At 48.8% G+C, this 20,812-nt stretch overlaps 1 protein-coding gene across 3 annotated transcripts in view; it reads left to right on the top strand.

Annotated features, from left to right (window-relative positions):
* Positions 1 to 20,812, top strand: part of CFAP97D2 (CFAP97 domain containing 2) — a 99,073-nt gene that overhangs the window by 64,867 nt on the left and 13,394 nt on the right. For all 3 annotated transcript variants that reach the window (XM_073664845.1, XM_073664844.1, XM_073664843.1), the window contains exon 4: positions 12,536 to 12,731. In XM_073664845.1, the coding sequence (XP_073520946.1) occupies positions 12,536 to 12,731 (196 nt within the window). The remainder of the gene's footprint in view (positions 1 to 12,535; positions 12,732 to 20,812) is intronic.

Raw genomic sequence — 20,812 nt, 5'->3', positions numbered from 1 at the left:
TGGGCCGCTATGGGGCTCGTGAGTCTGGGGTTGTTCCCCCCCCCCCCGACTTTAAACTTTCAACTTTATCGGCGTCCTAGGTGCCTATACAGTTGAAAACAATAATGGGAAAAGGAGCGTCAGCTGATGCTCCCTCTCCCATCATTCCCCCTTGTAAGGTAGCGCTATTCATCACGCTGGGGGGCACTCGCTTCACCGGGTCAATTAAAGCACACATGCAACGTTTTTCCGGTAATTCACAGTTCAGCAGTTTATTACATCTCATAAACCGCTCATAACATAGTCCATCTCAGTGGTTCGCCGACATGTTACACATATAACATCCAAGAGCCTTTCCAGTGACAGATATGCCCACTTGGCTCCAGACACAGCCTTCAGCAAGGTAACAATATCAATGTCCACATCAAGCAGCGTTTTTTTTACCTTTGCTGGGTTGTAGCTGCTTCAGTCAGCTCGGTTCTGCCACAGCTGTGGCTTTAAGGCTTCCCAGATGGGGCCTCCGGGCCACGTAGCTTCAAAGGCTACTGGTATCTCAAACACAGGGGGATCCAGCCTATGCCTTCCAGGCTAGTGGAGTCCCACACAGGGACCAGGCCTCTCGCCCTCCAAGGCTACTGGTATCTCCAACACCGGGGATCCAGCCTTTGCCTTCCAGGCTTCACCAGGTCTCTCTTTCTAGGCCTCACCAGGCCACTCTTTCTCTAGGCCTCACCAGGCCACTCTTTCTCCCCGTTTCAAAACTACCAGGGTTTATATATCCTTTTGTGCACACAGGTCCTGTGATGATGTCACAGTCACGTGATCAGTCACCTGAGGGGGAGGTAAATGGTCAGCTAGAGCACACCCCCTGGACATTCTAGCAATGCAGCAAGCCGCTGCATTACATATCCCCCCCTCTGTTCAAACTTGTGGGGTTGAACACATAGCATACACAATCACATTATAACCCACGGTTCACACAGAGACCATGTACTTGACAATTGCGCTGCTTAGCCCCTGGAACATTAGTCCTTGACATTATCCCATTCCTTAGGGACCTACCATCTGTCATTGTCACTAATTTCGTCAAGTGACATTTCCAAGTAGTAACCTTGTCAGACCTCCCCCGCTCCCAGCGGTCAGTCGTGACCTTGTCAGACCTCCCCCGCTCCCAGCGGTCAATACAGCAGTGTGGCTTACTTGCCCTTGTGTCTACGGTCAGGTCTGACTTCGTGCTGTCCTGTACTCTATTGGGTCGTTTGTATGGGCCTCTCAGACCTGAGTTACTGGAGGTCTCACTACCTCTAAACCCACGGCCACTATCCTCAGGACATCTTGAAAGGTCTCTAACTTCTACTGTAGCCGTCCTATTATTTGATGGGCCCTTTCTCTGTCTGGTCTCACAATTTATAGATGGCTGCCATCTTCGGCGGCTCAGACGATGCTGTCTTTCTATTCGCAGTCTGGCGAGATTCAACTGTTGTACCTCTCGCAGGTAGGTCACTCGGTACTCCATCAGCATGCTTACATATGCAAGATTTTCTTCCTTTCCTACAGCGGAGAATGACACCATGCCGTCTTCATCTGGTATCCAGTCCTGACGTTCACGTGGACTGCTTACTTTCATCACACCGGACTTCTTTACCATCATTTGCATGGCTTGGCCATTTCTCCCATTGAGCTTTCTTACCAGAGCATGAGGCACCCGGATGACCTCTTCACGTAGACTTTGAGCTTTTCTCATAAGCTCCAGTTGTCTAATGGCTTGTTCCGTCTTCAACCGGACAAACCGCTTTGTGCGAATACATCACCAGTGCATGTCACTTAGGATAGTCACCCTCTTTGCTGTGACTTCGGCTGTGGACAGGACCAGCAGCTGTTTAGCTTCTGAGGTCGAGTACACCTTACAGGCTCCCACGGCCTTCTTAAACTCTTCATGCACTGACTCTCTGGTACATTCTTCTCTCAAATCTTCGGGTACATCTATGAGGCACTTGTACCGAGACGTTTCTGTCTCACCAGTGGTCTCCAAATGATCATCTGGCTCAGGTTTCAGGGACAACTGATTTTCAGCTTGTTCACCCTGTATGCTTCCCCTGAGCTGACTCACAGCTATGAACTCAAGAATTCTCATCTTGACCACTCCCATTTCATACTTATTTTCTTTCAACACTCTCTCAGCTCTCCTCAGGTCCACCTTCTCATGGCCCAAAGGACTGAGCGCAACTTGTTTGCCCTTCTTCAAGGAGGCCTCGTTCCCTGATTGGTACTTTGCCAGGCGACCTTTGAGCTCGACAACTTCTTTCTCTAGCTCGGCTATTCGCCTCTCAGCAGCCCATCTCTGAAGCTCTTCCGGCTTCAACTGCTCCTTTATCAGCAGAATTTTCTCAGAGCTCTCTGTCTCCAATGCGCCCACTCGGCCCTCGACAGCCAGTCTCTCAAACCTCTCTTGCTTCAAATGGGCTTGTAGCGTCTCCTTGTGCTCCTTGATCTCAGCTCTTACATCCACCGAATCATCCAAGCTCGCATTATTCGAAAAGGCATTTGCTTCATACCTCCCTTCTCCGATGGACTCCTCCATCCTGCAGATTCTATCCTTAAGGCACATCTCTGCCCTCTGGAGATCACCACAGAACATCTGCAGCTCCTTCACCTGAGCTTCCAGACCTGGGATCTTTCTGCGGAGATCATCATTCTCATCACGGGTGTCCTGTAGAGTAGTCTCAATCACTTGGCGCATGTGCTCTGCATCAGTTTTATCATCCTCTAGTTTTTCCTTAACCTTGAGGAGATCCTCCATAGTCTCTCTTGATTTGTTGCAGTTCCCTATTGAACTTTTCATGCCTCTTTCCTGCCTCACGGTTGTGACCAGACACTTCATCTTTTATTGCCTCTTTCAGGGCGGATAGCTCCCTCTCTCGCTGGTACAGAGAGTCCACCAGCCGCTCCTTGTCCTGCATTAGAGGCTTTACTTGGTCCTGGAATTGCTGCAGCTCCCTCATGAGTTCACCATACTCCTTCTTCAAGTCACACAGCTCCCGGTTGAACTGTTCGCGCAGTCCTTCTAGGTTTTGGTCACATCCGGAAACTTCATCCTGCAGCGCCTCTTTTAAGGCAGACAACTCCCTATCCCTCTGGTGTAGTCCCTCATCCAGCTTTTGCTTCACCTGCATCAGCTCTGAGTGTACCAGGGAGAACCGATTTTTCAACTCGCACAGCTCATCTCCAAAAACTCCGCTTTGTCAAGCTCCGACTGAAAAACCTCCTCTTTATTTTTCTGGAACCTTCCAATTGTTGACTTCCCTGCTGCTTTCCTCCAGCTCTCGCTGCAAGTTCCTCACAACCTGGTCCATTTTCTGCCGCTCAGACTCCAGGCTCAGCTGGTCTGAGGACACGTTCTCCAGGTCTTTCCTTAGTTGCTGCACATCACTCTTATACTGCTGCCTGATAGGCTCCAGCTCTTGGTCATGACTGGCCGCCTCCTCTTTCAGGGCTATTGGATCCTGATCCTTCTGTCTCAGTACTGTATCGGAGGTTGCTACTGGCAACGTTACCTCCTCTACTGCTTCTAAAGGAGGATCCACACTCGGAATAAAAGCACACAGCATTACATTTTCTTTATTTGCCCTTTCAGCAAAGGCTACAGGAGCAACTTTTTTGTGGCCCTTGCGTCGTCGACGACGAGAGGGGGACTTTCTCACCTCGTCTAGCTCCTCCTGACTGAACTCTCTTTCTACTTTCGTAGTGTCACCATCAGTTGGGGGGGTCTGTATCACTCCCCATGGTGTTGTGGACCAACAAGTCACCTCCCACTTTGACGTCAACCCCTTCTACTGGAGCTACCCCGTTATCAATGGTCAAATTGTCATTTTTAGGCGATACCAATCCACAACCAGTAGCCAATTTTGGTTTCCTATACTCCACGTTCTTTGAAAATCCGACCCCTTTTGAGACTCCGCCCCCTTTTGAACACCCACACCTGTAGGGGGATTTTTACAACAAAAACCAGCTATAGTCTTAGGACCCAGTTCACAACATCTCTTACCACTTCCCTGGGCACTCTGGGATAGTACCGGCGCCACAGGAATACTCACAGAATGGTCCACTGCCGCCATTCTATAATGTGTCAACAGCTCCCGCCGTTCCTGTAGCATGTCCTGCTGCTGCTGCAACAGGCACTTTAATCGCTCAATAGCTTCAGTCTCATTTTCTGCTCCCTTCTGAGCTATCTTTATCAGCTCCTGCATTTCTTTAGGACACTCCATTTTGCTGCCGAACGTTTGTAGTGGGTCATCCCACCACTTCTCCATTCCGTCTGGGGATACTGCTCCATTCATATCCATCACGGTACACTGTTCACACTAGACACTTCACACCGCTCTCCCCGGAAAATTTTTGTGGCCCCACCAAGCCACAGCAAACCAAGTTTGAGTGCGACAACAATTTTCGTAACCCCGCCGACTTACAGCCAGATGCTTTAATCTTCGTGACCCCCGCCGAGCCACAGCTAACCAGGTTTGGGTGCGACGACAATTTTCGTAACCCCGCCGAGTTACAGCCAGATGCTTTAATCTTCGTGACCCCGCCGAGCCACAGCAAGATGTTTGCATCCACAATCGTCGTCCTGTGCCGTTACCCCTAGAAACCAGGCTGCAGTTGCCCACATTCTCCAACCACATGTAAGGTAGCGCTGTTCATCATGCTGGGGGGCACTCCCTTCACCGGGTCAATTAAAGCACACATGCAACATTTTTCCGGTAATTCACAGTCCAGCAGTTTATTACATCTCATAAACCGCTCATAACATAGTCAATCTCAGTGGCTCGCCGACATGTCACACATATAACATCCAAGAGCCTTTCCAGTGACAGATATGCCCACTTGGCTCCAGACACAGCCTTCAGCAAGGTAACAATATCAATGTCCACATCAAGCAGCGTTTTTTTTACCTTTGGTCATAGCTGCTTCAGTCAGCTCGGTTCTGCCACAGCTGTGCCTTTAAGGCTTCCCAGATGGGGCCTCCAGGCCACGTAGCTTCAAAGGCTACTGGTATCTCAAACACAGGGGGATCCAGCCTATGCCTTCCAGGCTAGTGGAGTCCCACACAGGGACCAGGCCTCTCGCCCTCCAAGGCTACTGGTATCTCCAACACCGAGGATCCAGCCTTTGCCTTCCAGGCTTCACCAGGCCTCTCTTTCTATGCCTCACCAGGCCACTCTTTCTCTAGGCCTCACCAGGCCACTCTTTCTCCCCCTGTTTCAAAACTACCAGGGTTTATATATCCTTTTGTGCACACAGGACCTGTGATGATGTCACAGTCACGTGATCAGTCACCTGAGGGGGAGGTAAATGGTCAGCTAGAGCACACCCCCTGGATATTCTAGCAATGCAGCAAGCCGCTGCATTACACCCTCTACATCTGAGCTCTGTGATGTTTCAGCGCAGAGGGCGTGATGACGTCACTACAGCACGCCCTCTGTGCTAAGCAGTGCAGAGGGTCAGAAAACATGCTGCAGAGACAGGAGGAGCGAGGGAACGGGGCGAGGTGAGGATTTGTTTTTATTTTTATTGTGGGGCCCATTAAACTGTATGGACAACTATATGGGGCCCATAATAATGTATGGAGGACTACATGGGACAAATAATAATGTATGGAGAACTACATGGGGTCCATAGCACTGTATGGAGGACTATATGGGATTCATAATACTGTATGGAGGACTATATGGGGCCCATAATACAGTATGGAGGACTATAGGGGGCCCATTATACTGTATGGAAGACTAAATGGGGCCCATAATACTGTATGGAGGACTATGTGGTGCCCATAATACTGTATGGAGGACTATGTGGTGCCCATAATACTGTATGGAGGACTATGTGGTGCCCATAATACTGTATGGAGGACTATGTGGTGCCCATAATACTGTATGGAGGACTATGTGGTGCTCATAATACTGTATGGAGGACTACATGGTGCCCATAATACTGTATGGAGGACAATGTGCGGACAATAATACTGTATGGAGGACTATATGGGGCCCATAATACAGTATGGAGGACTATAGGGGGCCCATTATACTGTATAGAAGACTAAATGGGGCCCATATTACTGTATGGAGGACTATATGGGGCCCATAATACTGTATGGAGGACTATGTGTGGCTCATAATACTGTATGGGGGACTATGTGGGGACAATAATACTGTATGGAGGAATATGTGGGGCCCATTATACTATTTGGAGTGCTATATGGGGGCCATTATACTATATGGAGGGCTATATTGTGGCAATTATACTATTCAGAGGGCTATGTGGGGGCCATTATACTATTTGGAGGGCTACGTGGGGGTTATTATACTGTATGCAAGCATACTGTGTAGAGCGCTGTGTAGGGGCCAGTATGCTGTTTGGAGGGCTGTGTGAGGGCCATTATACTATTTTGATGGTTAATGGGGGCCATTATACAGTGTGATAAGTTGTGTTGGGGCCATCATGGTGAGTGGAGGAGTGTGGGGGGCATTATACTGTATGGAGGCTTATTTTACTGTATGGAGGGTTGTGTGGCAATCACAGTTGGGGCATCATACTGTTTTGGGGTCACTATACTTTACCCTTGGAGGGTTGAAGGGGAAGGGGGTACAGTAGGGTCATCATACCGTGTATGTGGAGGGTACGGTGAAATAATTCACTGTGGGGGTATCATACTGTGCTTCAGGGGGGACACTATAGTTGGCAACATAATTTATGAGGGCAATCTAGGGGCTTCAATAGGGGGAAAATTACTTTCTAAGGGCTGCAAAGTTGTGAGATATGCACTTCTGTGACCCTGACAAATATTACTTTTTTTTTGCTGTGGTGGGGCCCAATTAGAACTTCTGCTATGGGGCTTCATGATTTCTATGTACTCCCCTGCTGCAAACTGAATTTCCTAGTAAAATCCACATGATTTGAAGAAATCGAATCTCGCCAGAAGCATTTGTGTGACGCTCGCAGCCCTACCCTGGGAGATGGGGAACTCTGAGCCGGGTCAGATGTTGGGGGGGAGCAGTCGTGGCCTGGACCCGGTTCCGTGCCCAGGGCCGTCACATAAAAGTAATGGGCTTACAGGGTTGAGTGGTTCTTATCGACTACGCCACCTGTGGTACCTGGTGAAGGCCACCAGCGCTGCTGCAGTCCTCTGAGGCGGGATGTTGTGGCAGCCGACGTTGATACTACTCCCCACAGGCGGAGCAGGGCCTCAGGGCAGAGACGAGGATGGAAGGAGTCGTAGTGGAGGAGGTCTGGTGCTGTGCGGTGCGGTGCAGAAATAAAGAGTCCGGAGGCCATAGGGGTTGACTTCCAGGGTTTTTATTCACAGTAGAGCGTGCAGCTGCAAGGCTTCTCCCTGCTCCTCACGGAGTTCTGCGATCACCAGAAATGGGGGTCCGACAACCTCCGAGTAATTCAAGTGCTTAATCAGGACCCCACACCAGATTGTTCCTAGACTTCGGACTGAGTCCTCTCCTGTCTTTGTGTGTAGATAGGCCGGGTCTCCCTCTGGACTATGCTCAGAAAAAGGGTACGGGTGGCGGCTCCGCTCCTTCCGTTACCCGGTGGGATCATCTGTGCCTGCCGGGCTTCCCTGACTAGAACGTAGAGTGGCAAAGTCAGGTGTCGGGGGCCGGTACCCCTCTTGCAGCCGGAATCCCTCTAACTAAATCAGAATAGCGAGGACAGGTGGCGTATACTGCTCCGTCTGCATCCCCTTGGGATCCTTTTGCGATGGAGCTACACTCCCAAGCTCCAGGCCTTCTTGGGCAGGGACCGTGACCGGGATGAGACAACCGTTAACTCAAGCCCGCTCCTCGACTCAAGGCCAGAGTACGAGGACCGTGTCTCCATCATCTTCAGGTTCACACAGAAAGCCACGTTCAAGATCACAACCAAAGAACCACGAGCCCAAGATGGCAGTTTATTAAATATTAATTATCAAGTGTAACCTAAATGTGCGTCCTCCACCCTCACCCTCTACATGGTTCCCCCTATCTTTTGGTTCCCCAGTCTCCCATATTCCGGGAGGGGCAGCACTCTGGTGCCCATTAGCCCTCCCTAGTGGTGGGAGAAGTGTGGTGTTGGATGTAGAGGTGGGGTCCTGACCATTGCACCGATCTTACCTCGAAGGAGAGATACCACACCCCATTGAAGAGGTGCAGCATCCCTGTGGCGGTCGAACCCTCAGGGGCGCCACACATTCATTTCTAGTGTACACACATACGTAGTCACTCTCCCCTAAGCCAGGTCTCTGCATTGTGATCATATGGTCACAGCAGGGCAGTCAAAAAAAAAAAAGTTTTCTGCCTGCATTGCCGAGGAGAGAGCAGAGCCTGAGCTAAACAAACTCGTTCTTCAGGGAAAGTAAGAAAGGACTTTATTGTCAACTGCAAGAGGGTGAAGGAGACTGATTTTATCTCAGAGCTCACCTCAGCATCACAGCAGCAGAAGAAGCAGCAGCATTTTAAAGTTTGTCATTAGAAAGTGACCTACTATTTAAGGCTATGTGCCCACGATGCAGAAATGCTCCGGATTTTTCCTGAGCATTTCTGAATGTCCTCTGGCAGAAAAAACGCATGCGGATTGTACATGCGTTTTTCCTGCCAGGGACATGCGGATGTGAAGCATTCTTCACATGCATTTCCGCATGCGGGTTGACTGACGCGCCCAGGGGATGGGGACGACTCTGTACCCGGGCCTTTACTTGGTTTGGGGATGTCGCGGTGGTCGGCTCCCGGGCCCGTACCCTGGGGTCACTCTTGAAAAAGGGGATTGGAACTTGGATAAAATAAATAAGTAAATAGTTTGTGATGCCACCTGTGGTTTCTGGTAATTTGTACCAGCGCTGCTGCAGACCTCTGAGGCAGTTGATAAGGCAGCTGGGATGGAACGGTTTCCCACAGGTGGAGCGGGCCTCAGGGCAGAGTAGAGTTTGGTGGTGGGTGGTGATGCTGGGGCTTGTAGTGCGGGGAGAGAGATGGCGCAGCTGGAATAATTGACGGAGGCAGTGCAGTGCAGTCATCCGAGTTTTACTCACAGTTCTTGTACAAGGTTCTCAGGTACACTGTACGGGTGTCCGCCTCCGCGTCGCACTGCGTCTACCAGACCAGGGGTTCAGCTCTTCCTCAGATGTGTCAGGAGCGCTTGACGGAACCCCGCTTTCTTTATGTTCCTAACTAGACCGACTTCCCGCGCTGGGTCTTCTCCCTCCTACCCTGCGCTTCCCCACACACAGTCCCGTTCGGGTGCTCTGAAGTCCTTCTGGGCAACCTGGAGTTCCCGGACCTGCTTGACCCTCACGGTGACTAGGATGAGGCTGTGGCAACTGCACTATAAGAGTCAGAAGCCTCCGTTTTTTCCAGCCGAGACCTGGAGTAACACGGCTGGTCCAGGGACCGGTCCCCTTCTTGCGGCCTGATCCCTCTGACACCGGGCAGATTCAGGGCGTACGGGTGCCGTCCTGCACTCACCGTACCCCCTGGGATCCCTTCTATAGAACGGAGCCTTTCTCCTCTGCTCCCCTCCTGGGCCTCTATCACTAGGCCCCACTTGTGGAGCAGAGCTCCTAAAGAGACTCTGCTCCCCGACTGTCTTCACTCTCTCCTCTTACTGACTGACCTGCCACCCTAAGATGGCTTCCCTTTTTATATACCTCCTACTATGGTGCTCCCCTACTCTACTTCCTCCACCCACACCCACTACTGGTTCCCCCTACCTTTGGTTCCCCCCACTCCAGCCAGGGACAGGGCTCAGCAGGAAACACAGTGCATCTTGCCCTTCCAGCCGGCCTGGAGCAGTGTAGTGTTGTATGCGGTTGTTGGGGTTCCGGGCAGCACTCCCTCCTTACCTGAGAGAAGGAGACACCACACCTCTGGGTGAGGTGCAGTACCTCTGTGGCGACTGAACCCTCAGGGGCGCCACATGACAAGCTCTTTCCAAGCGATTTTTAGCTTGTCAACTTGGTCACACTATATAAATCCATGCAAACGGCATGGATTTATATAGTGTGACCAAAGAATGGTTAAAAATAAAAAAATAAATCTATACTTACCTTCCGATGGCCCCCGGTGTCTTGCTTCACTCCGTCCTGGCTGCCGGCAGATCGCGGTACACTGAAGGACCTGCTGACGTCAGCATCGCGTGACCCGTCACATGACTATGATGTCAGCGCAGGTCCTTCAGTCCATCGCGATCTGCCGGCATGGGAAGACGAGCGCACCCGGGGCCGTCAGAAGGTAAATATAACATTTATTTTTTAATTTATTCTTTTTTTCACAGGTTCTATGGTACCCGGGTGCGGAGGAGAGTCTCCTGTCCTTTAGACCCGGGTACCATCCGCACATTGAAATGCATGGAATGCGCATCTACATATACAGTGATGCGGAATCCATGCGTTCCAATGCAAGTCAATGGTGGCGAAAACGCAGCACTTCCGCAAAATAATTGGTAGTGCTGCGTTTTTTTCCGCAATGATAATCCGCAGCGGAAATTTCCGCAGCATGTGCACAGCACATGCGGATTATCATTGGGGAACATGGCAGGCCTTCTACCATGCGTTTTTTAAGCGTTTCTGCAGAGTTTTTGCCGCTGCAGAAACGCTTAAAAAACGCATCGTGGGCACACAGCCTAAATCAGGTTTTATGTTAAATATATTTTTTAACAATTTTAGGTAATTTTTTTTCTTAGCCTTATATATATTTTTAATACAGATAGTGCTATGTGCCCATGATGCAGAAATGCTCCGGATTTTTCCTGAGCGTTTCTGCATCTCCCTGGCAGAAAAAAACGCATGTGGATTGTACATGAATTTTTCCTGCCAGGGACATGCGGATGTGAAGCGTTCTTCACACGCATTTACGCATGCGGGTTGACAAGCGCTTTCCAAGCGATTTTAGCATCACTTGGAAAATGCTTGACAACTTGGTCACACTATATAAATCCATGCAACCGGCATGGATTTATATACTGTGACCGAAATAATGTTTAAAAATAAAAAATAAATCAAAATTTACCTTCTGATGGCCCCCGCAGTCTTGCTTCCCTCCGACCTGGCTGCCGGCAGATCGTGGTACGCTGCACTGAAGGACCTGCCGTTACATGACTATGACGTCAGCGCAGGTCCTCCAGTCCATCGCGATCTGCTGGCAAGGGAGGAGGAGCGCACCGCGGGCCGTCAGAAGGTAAGTATAATGTATATTTTTTATTTTATTCTTTTTTTTACAGTTTTCTATGGTACCCGGGTTCGGAGGAGAGTCTCCTCTCCTCTAGACCTGGGTACCATCCGCACATTTAATGCATGTATTCCGCATGTGCTTATCTAGTGAAGCGGAATCCATGCGTTCTAATGCAAGTCAATGGCCGCGAAAACGCTGCGCTTCCGCAAAATAATTGGTAGTGCTGCGTTTTTTTCCACAATGATAATCTGCAGCGGAAATTTCCACAGCATGTGCACAGCACATGCGGATTATCATTGGGGAACATGGCAGGCCTTCTACCATGCGTTTTTTAAGCGTTTCTGCAGCGTTTTTGCCGCTGTGGAAACGCTTAAAAGCATACTGGGCACACAGCCTAAATCTCGCAATTTTCAAACTGCCCACTGGAGCAATTCTAAAAGTATACTACATGTTCTTTCAGTAAATGTACATGTACAATAGCAGCAATAGGCTGACTCAAATCCTGTGTCTTGTATTGATGCATCTAATGAGCAAGTGAAAAGGTCATTGGGAAGATAGTGGGAGCTGTGACATCACCCATTGTAATTGGTGGATTCTGTGTTATCAGCTGTATATAGGTGTTACCTATTATTATAAACCAGTCTGTGAAAATAATGAGACTTCTAAAAAGTATTCTGTAAAAAAAAAAAACAAGTGTGAATCTAAAATAGTATGAATTTAAAATATTTTATAATACAGATTGTAATATGAAAAAGAACATTGCCATTTTTTAAACTATATTTAACACAAAAACCTGATTTACGCAATAGGTAATTTTCTGATTATATACTTCCTTTAGTTTACATGTTGACGAATACCTTGTCATGTGACCTCATCTTTACATCTGAAACATCAATCCATAGACTAATTCAGAAGTATAAATCACTAGAATGATTTACTTAAAAAAAACAAACAGTAAAATTACTGTAGGTTGGCATCATTGATCCCTGATAGGTCCCGGAATATCAGATAATCTGGATTATGGGATGGATGTACGTAGGAATGTGTTCTAAATGAAAATTATAGAGAACGTTTAAAAAAAAAACTAGCAAAATCAGAACGCAGAAATAAAAATGTGAAGACTTGTGCTTCTGACCATGTGAAATTCTACACCATATTTCTGTCCTATGTAGGAGACATGCTCCATCTGGCTTTCTAGATTATTGTTGGTTTAAAGAACTTTAATTTACAATAGGAAATCAGGCTCTGCTCACACTACCATCACATTTCATTTTCTATAGAAACCAAAACAACTTGTAGACTTACATCTAATTAAATTATGTTCTATCATTTCTAAAAAAAAATTCCAGTTTAAATAAAGAGAAAAGAGAACAAGAATTGCTGAAAGTAACCAGAGAGAACCAAACCATCGGGGACAGACTCACAAAGTGTGAACCTCAGTATCGAGTCGAAAAGTGGCATGAAGACTGGTCAAAAGCAGAAAAGTATATGGACAGCATTGCTAAATACCCAAGGGGATGGTATGCTCTGCAGCATCCAGAAAAGGTAATACTATTTTGATGTGATATATATACTGTGAAGAAATGGCAACAGACAGACCCCGCAGAATCCCACCGCCGCCACCAATGTGATGAAATGGCAACAGAGAGACCCCGCAGAATCCTACCGCTTCCACCACTTGAGATGGATCCACACCCGCCACCCACCTGATGTCATAATTACGTCAGACGGTACAGTTCTACACAGACACCCCGTGTCCACATGGGTACAGGAAGGTACCAGGGAGGAAGAAGAGGTGGCCCACTCAGTCACTGACATGGCACCACACTCGCTCACACCCCTGACAGGCTGACAGGCTAAGAGGCTCCTTCACTAGCTCCAGTCAAGCAGAGCCTGGTCGGCCTGAGAGAGCTGCCACGAGTTTGTATTAGATATAACGGACTTATATCGCGCTAGAGACCCGCCCGGTAGCATGTTTGCTGGACCGAACAACAAACGTGAGGGTTCGTGGATTGGGATAAAAGAGCAGCCCAAGGTTAAATTATATATTTAATCTCCGTAAGGGCACACCAGACATTACACTATTTAAATAAGGTTTCAACATACACAATGATCAGAGTTGCAAACACAATAGTAGGGGTACAAAAGATATAAAGAAGTTATTACAAGTCAGTTACCGGTGAGATGGACGACCTGGCTTTCGGGGGAATGGCTGCCACATGGGAGGCTTGTGGGCCTTCTCTTGGTTGACGGACTCCTTCCACACGACATGACGTCACGGCCTCCCCAGGAAAAAAGACACTGGGCTCTAGCTGCAGGGACCTTTAAACTCTCTGGGTCATTCCCACTACTGCTCCTGGTTGAGCCCAAGTCTCCACCCCTGGTATAAACTTCCAAAAAGTACAATGGGCTATACCTCCTTAATGGCTCTGGTGTCATCGGATCCAGCCGAGCCTCTGCTCCGCGTGGATACCAAACACCGTGGCCCTAGGGGCCCCCGCAAGGCTGTGCCGGGTATCTCCCTTCACGCTGGACTATGCTAAAAGCTAGGGTGACATTCCCCATTCCCCAAATTTAGTTGGTTTATCACTGGAATGTATCGTATTCCCATAACTCGGTGTTGAATTATAGTATCTTACACAAAAGAACACATGGCCTGGGGGAGGGGCCTTCCTGCGCAGTTCGCAGCTGCTGTGGGGCATGTCACTCTCTGCCTCTTGGCCCCCTCCCTTGCAAGAATATCCGGTTTCAGATTTGCATTTGTAGATCTTTATAATCCCCGCCAAACAGTACACAATGATTGACATGGGATTATCTTGAATATTCTTCACACCTCCCCCCTTTAGAGTGTGCTAGAGGGTAGCACCACCCGGTGTTCCCCCACGCATCTGTCCACAACTTCCCATTGTCGGGATAAGCCGTCGGCATTGCCATGGTCGCTGCCCTGTTGTGGCGAATGGCAAAGTGGTACTTTTGGAGCATGAGGCGCCAGCGTAGCAACCTCCCATTCATTCCAGATATGGTGTGTAACCAGCTGAGGGGGTTGTGGTCTGTTTCTGCGGTGAATTAGCATCCGTACAAGTATGGCTGCAGAGCCTGCAGGGCCCATACAATTGCCAGAAATTCCTTCTCCATTGTGGAATAGGCCACCTCCCTCGGCAGGAGCTTCCAACTCAGGTACAAAATGGGGTGTTCATGGCCCGTAGTGTTGACCTGGCTGAGCACAGCACCAAGGCTAAAGTCATTGGCGTCAGTCTGCACTACAAACGGCCGTGTGAAGTCGGCTGCCTGTAGTACCGGGGAGCTAGAAAGGGCGGTCTTCAGCGCCCGGAAGGTCGTCTCACAGTTGTTTGTCCAATCGACTGCGGAGGGCAGCTTTTTCTTGGCGAGGTCTGTCAGGGGTTTTGCCAGGCTACTATAGTGAGGGACGAACCTCCTATAGTACCCAGAGGTGCCCTGGAAGGACATCACCTGTTTCTTGATCCTGGGGATGGGCCAGGATGCGATGGCTTCCTGGACTCTGGCTTCAGAGTTCCCCCACCTACCCGGTGTCCCAGGTAGTGGACCTCACTCATACCCAGCTGGCACTTTTCCGGCTTAATGGTCAGGCCTGCCCATTGGATCTGCCTGAGCACCTGCGCCAGATGCTCCAGGTGATCCTCCCAGGTGGGACTGAAGATGGCAATGTCATCCAGGTTTGCAACCGCGCACCCTTTGAGTCCCCTGAGCAGCGTGTTGACCATCCGCTGAAAAGTGGCAGGGGCATTCTTCATGCCGAATGCCATCACCGTGGACTCATACAGTCCGAATGGGGTGATGAAGGCAGAGCATTCCCGTGCCTCGGGGGTCAGGGGAATCTGCCAATATCCCCGGCCAACTGATCGAGTAGGTCATCGATGCATGGCATTTGGTACGCATCGGTGACCGTGACAGGGTTGAGCCCCCTGTAGTCCACACAGAACCGGTTTGTCCGGTCCTTCTTTGGGACAAGGACCACAGGCGAGGCTCAATCACTGCTGGAGGGTTGGATGACCCCCAGCTTCAACATCTTGTCAATCTCCTGGCGCATGTGCTGCTGTACTTCCAGGGAGACCTGATATGCTGAACACCGGATTGGGGATGATCCCTGGTGTCCACATGGTGGATGGCCGACTCTGTCTTTTTGGGTTAGTTGCTGAACTCATCCCGGAAGGGGTGTAGGGTTGCCCACAGCTGGGACTGTTTGCCCGACAACAGCTGGTTGCAACCTTCCACATCCTCAATGGTCCCACCCACCCTAGCCTGAGCGAGCATGTCCGGGAGGGTCTCCGCCTCTCCCTCCTCTGGCAGGTTGCACACGGGGAGGGCGCAGGCCTCACACTAATCATGTGCCTTCATCATGTTTACATGGAAGGCCTTCCGCCTTCACGGCATTGAGCTGCTGGTGCATGAGGTACGGGCCTTCCAAGGCCACCTGAAGCTTGTCCTGGGGTACGAGGACCAGTACCCACACCTTTTGACCCACCGGGTAGGTCCTCTCACAAGCATTCTGGTCGTACCATCGCTTCTGGTCGGCCTGGGCTCGCGTCATATTGTTGTGCACCAGCTGCGCCAAGGCCTGCATTTTGTCACGGAAGCACATGATCTATTTGATGACCGACACTCCAGGGGTGGCTAAGTCCCCTTCCCAGACCACCTTCACCAGAGCCAAGGGGCCCCGTGCACGCCGACCATACAGGAGCTCAAAGGGGGAGAACCCCTTTGAGGCCTGTGGAACCTCCCAGTAGGCAAATAGCAGGTGTGGGAGGTACCGCTTCCAGTCATGCCCGTGGGAGTTGACCAACATCTTTAGCATCTGCTTCAGGGTGCCATTGAACTCTTTGCACAGGCCGTTGGTCTGTGGGTGGTACGGGCTGGTCACCAGATGTTGCACCTGTATTTGCTTACAGAGGGACTCCATCAGCTGTGACTAGTGATGAGCGAACGTGCTCGCCACTATTCGGTACTCGCCCGAGCATCACTGTGCTCGAAAAGCTTGGCGTGTATTTCCGGGTTGCTCGGGCGGGAAATTGGGCCCCCACCTTGTATGTTTTAGATCGCCAATGAACATGCAGGGATTGCTTGCCACGCACTGTTATGCCATAGCCATGTTGGTTGTGGGCATTACAGTGATAAGCTGGCCACAAAGCGTCATCAGGTCTATATAAGACCTGGTGCCGCTATGCTCGTCACAGTCTACCCCGGAAACTTGCAAAGTAGGGAGAGCTGCTGCTGAGTCAGGGAGAGATTTGCTTGTTTATAGTTAGCATAGGTATTCCACTATATATATATATATATATATATATAGTGGAATACCTATACTAACTATAAACAAGCAATATATATATATATATATATATATATATATATATATATATATATATATATATATATATATATATATATATATATATATATACAGTACAGACCAATAGTTTGGGCACACCTTCTCATTTAAAGATTTTTCTGTATTTTCTTGACTTTGAAAATTATACACGTGGAATTATATACTTAACAAAAAAGTGTGAAACAACTGAAAATATGTCTTATATTCTAGGTTCTTCAAAGTAGCCACCTTTTGCTTTGATGACTGCTTTGCACACTCTTGGCATTCTCTTGATGACCTTCAAGAGGTAGTCACCGGAAATGGTCTTCCAACAATCTTGAAGGAGATCCCAGAGATGCTTAGCCCTTGTTGGCCCTTTTTCTTTCACTCTGCGGTCCAGCTCACCCCAAACCATCTCGATTGGGTTCAGGTCTGGTGACTGTGGAGGCCAGGTCATTTGGCGTAGCACCCCATCACTCTCCTTCTTGGTCAAATAGCCCTTACACAGCCTGGAGGTGTATTTGGGGTCATTGTCCTGTTGAAAAATAAATGATGGTCCAACTAAACGCAAACCGGATGGAATAGCATGCCGCTGCAAGATGCTGTGGTAGCCATGCTGGTTCAGTATGCCTTCAATTTTGAATAAATCCCCAACAGTGTCACCAGCAAAGCACCCCCACACCATCACACCTCCTCCTCCATGCTTCACGGTGGGAACCAGGCATGTAGAGTCCATCCGTTCACCTTTTCTGCGTCGCACAAAGACACGGTGGTTGGAACCAAAGATCTCAAATTTGGACTCATCAGACCAAAGCACAGATTTCCACTGTTCTAATGTCCATTCCTTGTGTTCTTTAGCCCAAACAAGTCTCTTCTGCGTGTTGCCTGTCCTTAGCAGTGGTTTCCTAGCAGCTATTTTACCATGAAGGCCTGCTGCACAAAGTCTCCTCTTAACAGTTGTTGAAGAGATGTGTCTGCTGCTAGAACTCTGTGTGGCATTGACCTGGTCTCTAATCTGAGCTGCTGTTAACCTGCGATTTCTGAGGCTGGTGACTCGGATAAACTTATCCTCAGAAGCAGAGGTGACTCTTGGTCTTCCTTTCCTGGGGCGGTCCTCATGTGAGACAGTTTCTTTGTAGTGCTTGATGGTTTTTGCAACTGCACTTTGGGGACACTTTCAAAGTTTGCCCAATTTTCGCACTGACTGACCTTCATTTCTTAAAGTAATGATGGCCACTCGTTTTTCTTTACTTAGCTGCTTTTTTCTTGCCATAATACAAATTCTAACAGTCTCTTCAGTAGGACTATCAGCTGTGTATCCACCACTTATTAAACCTGAGTGGGCACACCTGTGAAGTGAAAACCATTTCCGGTGACTACCTCTTGAAGCTAATCAAGAGAATGCCAAGAGTGTGCAAAGCAGTCATCAAAGCAAAAGGTGGCTACTTTGAAGAACCTAGAATATAAGACATATTTTCAGTTGTTTCACACTTTTTTGTTAAGTATATAATTCCACATGTGTTAATTCATAGTTTTGATGCCTTCAGTGTGAATGTACAATTTTCATAGTCATGAAAATACAGAAAAATCTTTAAATGAGAAGGTGTGTCCAAACTTTTGGTCTGTACTGTGTGTATATATATATATATATATATATATATATATATATATATATATATATTTATATCTCCATATATATCTCCATCTGAACTAACATTCCTTCTGAGGACTAATCCAGCTGCATATTTTAAGTGGTGAAGGTGATAGCAGGAGTTAGGCAGGCAGGCAGGCAGGGTATGTTACAGACTGCAGTGCATGATACAGCACAAGAGGGCCCATTGCAAGTTCAACTTCTGACTGATCCTGCTGTGACAAATATTTGTAGACATAGCCCCAGGTATCAGGGGTCAGGGCAAATTTTTTTTTTTATCTTAATCCAGGTTATTTGCTTAAAAAGCAATCCAGAGTACACAATTTTTCTGCTCCATTTGCTTGTTAGCACTACAGAATACAGCAAGATCTTTTCCATATTACAGCGATAAAAATCCAGAAATTTGAACTGAACATGGAAAATATTGGCCTTCATTTCCATTTTGTTGCAGTGTGTTGGTGAAGCTATTCACACGAGGTCTCTGTGAAGAATAGTGTTAGTAAACTACAGGCCTTCTATTTAAAACCGTCATTCTCTGTCAGACGTATCACATATAACTGCGTTCCAAAATCAGCCATTTCTGGCTTCCATTTCGTTGCAGTGTGTTAGTAAAGCTATTCAAGCTAGGTCTCTGTGAAGAATGGTATTAGTAAACTACAGGCCTGCTATTTAAAACTGTGGTTCTGTCAGATATATCACATATAACTGCGTTCAAAAATCAGCCATTTCTAGTGAACATGGAAAATATTGTCCTCCACTTATGATGGCCAAGGTGCATGGCAAGGGACGAGGAAGTGGATATGATAGTGATGGTGCATGCAGAGGCCGAGGCCGTGGCCAAGCTGAAATTGTACCACAACAAAAACCCACATCTTGTCGCTCGACCTTCCTGTCCCAATTACTAGGGGACTGCACAACACCACTATTACTAGGGGACTGCACAACACCACTGCACAACCTTTTGACAGAGCAGTGTCAAAAGATTGTTGGTTGGATAGAAGATAATGCTTCCAGTCACTTTGCCACCACGACCACCACCACTCTGTCTTCCACACGGTCAAGTCTCAGTAGCCGTGAGTCTGGACCGCATATTCCTAACCCTGATCCTCCTTCCTCCCACCATGCCAAGTGCCCGGAGACAACTTATCCAACACTTGGACACTTAGAAGAGCAGTTCACTTTTCCATTTGTAGATTCGGGCCTCTCACCCGGCCAGTTTCAAGAGAGTCAAGAGGAGAACACGTGTAGCGATCTCCAAATATTTGAGCAGCCACGGTCACATGGAGGCAACGGTGGGAAAGTGCAATTACTGTCACAAGAGGTGGATGATAATGATGAGACACAATTGCCGGAAAGTCAGGAGGAGGACCAGGGTGCGGAAATGGAAGACGAAGTGGTGGATGATATAGTAACTGACCCAACCTGGCAGGGGGACAGGCAGAGTGAGGACAGCAGTACACAGGAGGAGGAAGGCATAGCACCACTACAGGCAGGAAGAAGCAGTTTGGTAGCTGCAGACAGAAGGCGGGAAAGCGTTTCCCGTAACGCCAGCACGACGGAAGTTGACAGTACAACTGTGAGGTCTTTCCGAGTCTGGTTGTTTTCTAAAGACTCTGCAGATAACCCCAAAAAGGCCATTTGCACCACCTGCCAGGCCAGCGTCAGCAGAGTTAGCAAAACTAGCAGCCTGAACACCACCAGCATGATCAGGCACATGGCAGCAAAGCACCCGACTAAGTGGGCCGAACCCCAGGGTCCAGAAACAGTGTCTACGGGTGACACCACTGCTTCTTCCTCTGTTGTGCGTGCACCCAAATCCCCTGTCCATGGCGCATGCCAAGATGCCTCCCTCCCTGCACGTGTCATTGCACACTCTCAACTAGCACCATCAGCAAGCACATCCATGTCCTTGTCCCAGCGCAGCGTTCAGTTGTCCCTACCCAAGTCCATGGAACACAAGTGCAAATACACAGCCAACGCCCTACAGGACACACTACTAAATTCACAACATTTCACAAATGCTTGCGCTCGAAATGTTGCCTGTTAGGCTAGTGGAGATGGAAGCTTTCCGTAACCTTATGGCAACGGCCGTCCCTCAGTACTCGGTCCCCAGCCGCCACTATTTCTCTCGGTGTGCCATCCCCTCATTATATGAGCACGTGTCCCACAACATTAGCCATGCCCACAACAACGCAGTTACTGGGAAAGTACACCTAACCACGGACATGTGGACAATTGCTTCTGGGCAGGGATAGTACATCTCACTGACGGCACACTGGGTTAATATAGTGGAAGCCGGGACCCAGTCGGACCTTGGGACAGAACACGTCCTCCCGACGCCAAGGATTGTGGGCCCTAGGTCAATGCTACAGCTCCTACACCTCCTCCTCCTTTTCAGCCTCCATCTCCGAAATGACCACATCAGTCAGAAGCTGAAAGCACTGCAGCACTGCCTCAGCCAAGTGGCAACAGGCTGTGCTGAAGCTAATATCCTTAGGTGACAAACCGCACAACGCTGAAGAGTTGTGGACAGCTCTGAAAGAGCAGGCAGATCTGTGGCTGACACTGATGACCCTACAGCCAGGCATGGTCGTGTGTGACAATGGCCGGGACCTGGTGGCGGATCTGAGG

Source organism: Phyllobates terribilis, unplaced genomic scaffold (genome assembly GCF_046119375.1).
Source record: "Phyllobates terribilis strain yellow unplaced genomic scaffold, ASM4611937v1 Scaffold_2__4_contigs__length_985480577, whole genome shotgun sequence".
NCBI classification, from domain to species: domain Eukaryota; kingdom Metazoa; phylum Chordata; class Amphibia; order Anura; family Dendrobatidae; genus Phyllobates; species Phyllobates terribilis.
This window is presented reverse-complemented; position numbering and strand designations above follow the sequence as displayed.